Source organism: Chenopodium quinoa, unplaced genomic scaffold, assembly GCF_001683475.1.
Source record: "Chenopodium quinoa cultivar QQ74 unplaced genomic scaffold, ASM168347v1, whole genome shotgun sequence".
Taxonomy (NCBI): domain Eukaryota; kingdom Viridiplantae; phylum Streptophyta; class Magnoliopsida; order Caryophyllales; family Amaranthaceae; genus Chenopodium; species Chenopodium quinoa.
The window spans coordinates 1569776-1575580 of record NW_018742433.1 but is presented as its reverse complement, the minus strand read 5'-3'; the positions used below and the strand labels follow the sequence as shown (position 1 = coordinate 1575580).

The window sequence follows — 5805 nt, the reverse complement described above, 5'->3', positions numbered from 1 at the left end:
TATTCTAGAATACAAATAATTGACATTATACCAACACTTAACTGAACAAAGGGTCATTTTAATGTACTCAATGGAAACAGTAAATCAACCCCCCCCCCTCGTAATTGTATTGCTCTTGAGGCTCATCCGACCCAAAAACTAAAAATAAGAAAAAGCTAATAAATAAAAAGGAAACAGGAGGGTTTGTACAGTCAAGCTGAGACCCCATTCCTCATATAATTAAGGAACTTGACTTTTGATTCAGGAGGAATACGGATTGGGCGAAAATATTTGTTAAGCCAAACTGCAGTTCCCTTAGCTTCAAGGATAGGCTGTCAAACAAAACATGTGGCCTTTCAGTATAGAGAAAAACAAGGGAAACGTTAACAACACTATGCAATTATAAAGCAGGGGCAGGATAAGAAACAAACCTCTTGATTTGGTAACTTATAAATGTAATGCTCAAAGAAGAAGCGAACAGCAGAGTAGTCTGAGACCCTCACTTTCACAACAAACTTGTCTCCACTCTGCTTGACATGGAATGAGCACAGATGCATTACAAACCAACCAGATTTTAAAGATATTGGCACTCAAAGTCCTAAGCACTCTAGGTATAAATTTAAGGGAACACGGAAAATAAAAGTAATTTTGGCATAAGTAGCCCATATCCTTAAGCAGATGCACACACCATAAGCAATGTTTTGAAATAACAAATTCAGGAAAGAATAAAACCCATCAAGATTATTACTTATTAGTCTAATTTTCAAACACATCGTCAAAAGCTCCAAACCGTATTGCCAATTAGCTGGGCTAAACAGCATTAAAATGTTTCTTCTGCTAACCAAAATGTTATTTACCATTCAAGACCCTGGGCAATCACCTTCTGCCATTGTGTATCCTAAAAATACTTGCATGCAGTTTTTCCATGGCAGTGTATCACCACCAAGATTCATGAAAAAAAATATATAAATAAGAATAATTCATGAAGACAACAGACAATTGCACTATTTCAGCAATTGTACAAAACATGTGGAAATCATACCCTAAGAGGCGCGAGAAATTTGAGAGTCAATTCTGACAATGCAAGTGAATCACCACTGTGAGCAACAGAACTAGCACTTAGACCAATACTTTCCAAAAGCTCGTGACGTGCTGCATAAAAGTTCAAGAGCTTGGTCAATAGACTGCTTGCAGAAAACAAATACTTGTATAACATTAATGCATTCAATAAGTAATAATAAGAAAAAAATTCAGAAGCAAGCAACATAGAGCAAAAATACAAAGCCAATAGCATCCACAAACTTTCCCATGAGTTTGGTTAATTGATATTTTGCTAATTGATCACAAAACCTATAAAGCACTCCAGTAAACAGAAAAGCAAGGTCCTTGTCAAAAGTACTAAAAAGGAAACCTAAAATTGTTAAAATTATTTCAGTATACAGAACAGACCAAAATTTCATATGCATGGTTACTAGCTACTATGAAGAAGATATTTCGAAAAAATAATAATAACAATTAGGGTACTTTTGCATGGTAATGCAACTTTATATTCTAGAAGTTGGAGATCACTGAATGATATTGACGAGGAAGATGATACCCAAATATATACACTGCTTTAGAGATGTCTTATATATCAATAGCTAAAAAAGAAGTCTCTCACATAGGTTTTAGAAATTGAATTGTTCGTCTTTGTCTGTTACTCTATACATCTCTAAAGCAGTGTATATAGGGCTTGAGATTCTAGATGCTGGCCTGGAATAAGGTTAGCGAGAGCTTAGTGCAAGTTTTTGCTGGTTGTGCAGCAAACTATGAAGCATTTGAGAAAGGCAAATATTTAAGTTGGATGCCAGCTTTTCACTGCATAGACCAAATGCTAGAATTTTATTTTTTATAATTACTTTTGGAAAGCAACAGTACTGCAGGAGGACAAAGTATCAAAGTAGAAGACATAAAGATTAAAAATGAGCTACAGTTGCAAGGCTAGGAAGACCACAACCTATACAAACTCTGAAATACATCCCTATGCTTGGAAGAAAGAACTGAAAATCGGAAGGGCACTTGTTAGACCTGGAGTCACACAATTTCCAACTTACATAACATTGAAGTGCATTAAAAAGCAGACCTGCAGCTTGCCATGTTTAGATCTATAAATAGACATTCAGCGAATTTACTTAACCAGTTTAGAGAGATGTGAAGATGATTTTCTAGGATATTTAGGGTTTTGGATAAGGCACAGGGTAACACAATTCTAAAAATAAGCTGCAACTAGTGAAAGCCTGTCAATGGTGGTTAAATGGCAAGCTTGGCAACTGCCACAAAAAAGATTAAGGATATGAAATGGTTTAGTAGAACCTGTTTGCTTTATACTTTATGGGACCTGGTTATTCAGAGCAAAAAGGTCTTACGCTAGAGGCATACAAAAAATAAAAAACGATGAAGCACCTATGGACATTGTTGGTATATTAGAATATATGCTCTTTTCTAATGATCATTTCCTACTCTTTATGATTCTAGAGTTTTAATGATACTTTTTCCATCCTGATTTCTTTTTGCTTCACATGAAAGAGAACTTTGAACTGTGTGACGACCAAACAAGGATCTAAACCTATAATGAAGATATAGGAAATGACAATGAAGATGATGGGTGCCTTGGTAATGATAATTGGTAATTTAACATTGGTTGTAAATTGTATGGACATAGTTAGAAGCTTAGAACCTTGTACCTTTTATGTTGTTCACTCTAGATTCTTGGTGGTCTTTTGTGTTGTAATTTAGCCCATCACTAATGATGGCTTAATGGTTAAAAGTTTCCCTTTTCTCCAAAATAGAGAAGTTTAAGACTAGTATCTTTAAGTAGCATACTATCAATGATACACTTTTATGATTTCAAACTTGTGTTACTTCATATATGAGTAATCTTGTAATATACCCAGTTATAAATTGCTATTTGTGCAAATTTAGCAAGATTTTACGATTTGATTTAGAGGGCCTCTTCTGCAAATTGAATTTACCTTGGGAAGCAACAGAATTTAAGTGTGGCATTACTCTGTCTTTCTGTGGACCAGGGATGGTTTCTATCAGATATTTCATTTTGATAAGTGACATTGTGATAAAAAGACCGCTAGGTCTTTCCATTTCACATTCAGTTCAACGAGCAGTTTTTTCACTGAGATTCTTTGTTTCCTCTAGTGTAAATTAATTAAAAATAGATGTTGATCCTGATAAAATTGGCTAAAAAAAGATAAATATTTGGAAAGGGCAGAGTGGCATTTGGACATACTCATATTGTACAGTCCAAGTTACTCATAAATTGCAAGAACCACAAAATTTCAGGGGTCCAATGCAAGATCTCTAGCATCATGAACAACTACCAACATAAGGCTTGATTTGCTGTATTTAATTTTGTCTAATATATATATTATACAAAGTATGAACTTATTAGAACTCACTTAATTTTTTCTGAACTTATTTTATCAAAAAAAATTATTTTGTCTGAATTGCCTAATCTGTGAGCAATTTTTTGAATTGTCTAGAAAAGTTAGTGGGCCATGGTGAGTATGGAAAATAAAATTTAACAATGGTGGTCCTTTACCATTTATGCTACTGCGTCAATTATTCTAAAACGGCCAAAAGAAAGAACTGTGTCAATTATTTTGAAACAAAGGGGAAGATATGAACTTTTTTTAAACTATCTAAACTAGATCGAACTTACTTTATCTGAAGTAGTCAAAATAAGATATACCAAATAGACCCTAAAAAGGATAAATCTAGAACAAAGGTATATTGGCATGTCTATAGTGAATAAAATAATCTTCTTTACCTAAGCATTGAATCCATAATAGGGTATAAAGTATCTAGAACTTGCTAAAAAAATTTGTTCACATTCATAAATAGCATCCAATGGTCAGCAAAGCAGGAGGCAATAGCACCAAAGAGACTTCAGAACACCCATTAAGAAGCATCAACAACAAAGAAAAGGCAATAATGTTAAAAAGAAATGCTTAATTAGTCCAGCGAAAAAAAGATTTAAAGCAAAGCATATGGTCTACCTACCATGTTCGATATAATTCGCATACCTAGCATTGTTAACAACACCAAATTGATCCAACTCATAGTCACGTACTTTCATCTCAATCTCAAAAAACTCAATCGCTCTGTAAATAAGACAAGATAATCATCATGGCATTAAAATTTATGGAATGTGTAAGAAAGCAAGTCATTCATCCATATCAACTACATTGTCTCTATTACATTTTCATGGTGTTTCTAATTGAATCTCACATAATCATACCACATCACACCAGACTAAACCACAAAATCTTATTTCAGTTGTATAGCGAAAAATCATTATCCTTGAATTTGTATAATAAACATTTTTTTCAACGATTCTAACAACATTTATTTCAAATATGGTCAAAAGCCTAAGTTAAGTTCCAACTTCAATTTGTCATATAAATCACTTTTTATCTGTAATCTTGTACAAAATTTGACACAATTTCTAATCATACAACAAAAAAACAATGAACAAGAAACTCCAAACTAGTGTAAAATCAACAAAAAAGCGTAATTAAAATCAATAAACAAATAGAAATAAGCAATCAAAATACCCTCTGTCATCTCTGACATCAAATGCAGGTGCATTGGTAGCACATGCAAGAGGAATTGCGCGCTGATTATGGCGTCGACAATTGAAGTCGAACGGCTGAGATAAACATGGAAAGTGCGGCGAAATTGGACGGAGATTTTGGAGGCGAGTAGCCTTGGGCGGTGTCAGCGGCACATTCACGGCCGTGCAAGTAGTAAGTGCCGCCAACATAATTGAAATTGATTGTTGCTGCAGATCGTGTGATTAATTTCAGTGATTATTATATATGGGATTCTACAGTTCTACATAGTGTTTAATGTATTGGGCCGTTGGCAGTTGGCCGCTGCTATTTATCAACAATTTAATTGATTTACAGGCTAGAGTGTTCGAGCACAGAGTCTGCGTATAATGTCGATTTGTAAATCTACAGCAAATGTTAGGTTTGGTAGATTGGAAACCACCAAATATTATTAAACTGCTTACTTTTAAGCTACTAAATTATTTGATAGGGGCTGTAACCTTTATTGTGTAAATACTTCCTTCGTTTTCAAAATAATTGTTCTATTTGTAACAAGCCTTAGTTGCACCACATTATAATTTATAAATGACCAATTAGTAAAAAAAAATATGAACACGTAAAAAAAAAAAAAAAAAAAAAAAACATAAACATTTAGTATTTAAAAGTGAGCATGTTAAAAAATGATCATTTAGTATGTCATAATGAACATGCTTATCATGTAAACATAGAATTACTAGACCACGGCCGTAAAAATGAGCATTGATAGAAGGGGTTTTGAACACATCGTTATATGCTCAAATTCTCTATCAACAATATTTATAAACACTCAACTATCCTAAACATGAGTATAGGGGTAAGTCAAAGGTCGGTCCACGAGGAATGGGAGTCAATGGCTAAAGTCTATGGTCAAGCTATTTCGAAGCTAAGATAGGGTTTGTTGTGTAAGCTATGTTATCAAAGCAAGCTAAATCACTAGAGAAAATCAATATAAAAAACAATAGGGATTATGATCCACATGCAATAAGATAGATATGCTAATTGGGGGAAATCAAATCAACCAAACATTGCAAGCACTAATAGTAAATGCAATCGAAAGGAAACAAAAGGTTATCTCCTAGAGGTCAAGCTAGGTTTCCTCTATGAATGACTAATCAAGTAGAATCACAATTCAAAATCAATCAATCAAAGTAATTCCTTAATCCAGTGGTCATGTCGTGAGGAA

At 33.8% G+C, this 5805-nt stretch overlaps 1 protein-coding gene across 1 annotated transcript; it reads right to left on the bottom strand.

Moving 5' to 3' along the window:
- Positions 1-5329, bottom strand: LOC110715624 (acyl-acyl carrier protein thioesterase ATL3, chloroplastic-like). The gene is made up of 5 exons (XM_021894214.1): positions 4587-5329; positions 4033-4133; positions 1022-1131; positions 411-506; positions 1-311 (listed from the first exon to the last, which is right to left on the bottom strand). The coding sequence occupies exons 1-5, from the start codon at positions 4793-4795 to the stop codon at positions 192-194; spliced, it is 636 nt and encodes a 211-aa protein (XP_021749906.1). The 5' UTR covers positions 4796-5329; the 3' UTR covers positions 1-191.
- Between the last annotated feature and the right edge of the window lie 476 nt (positions 5330-5805).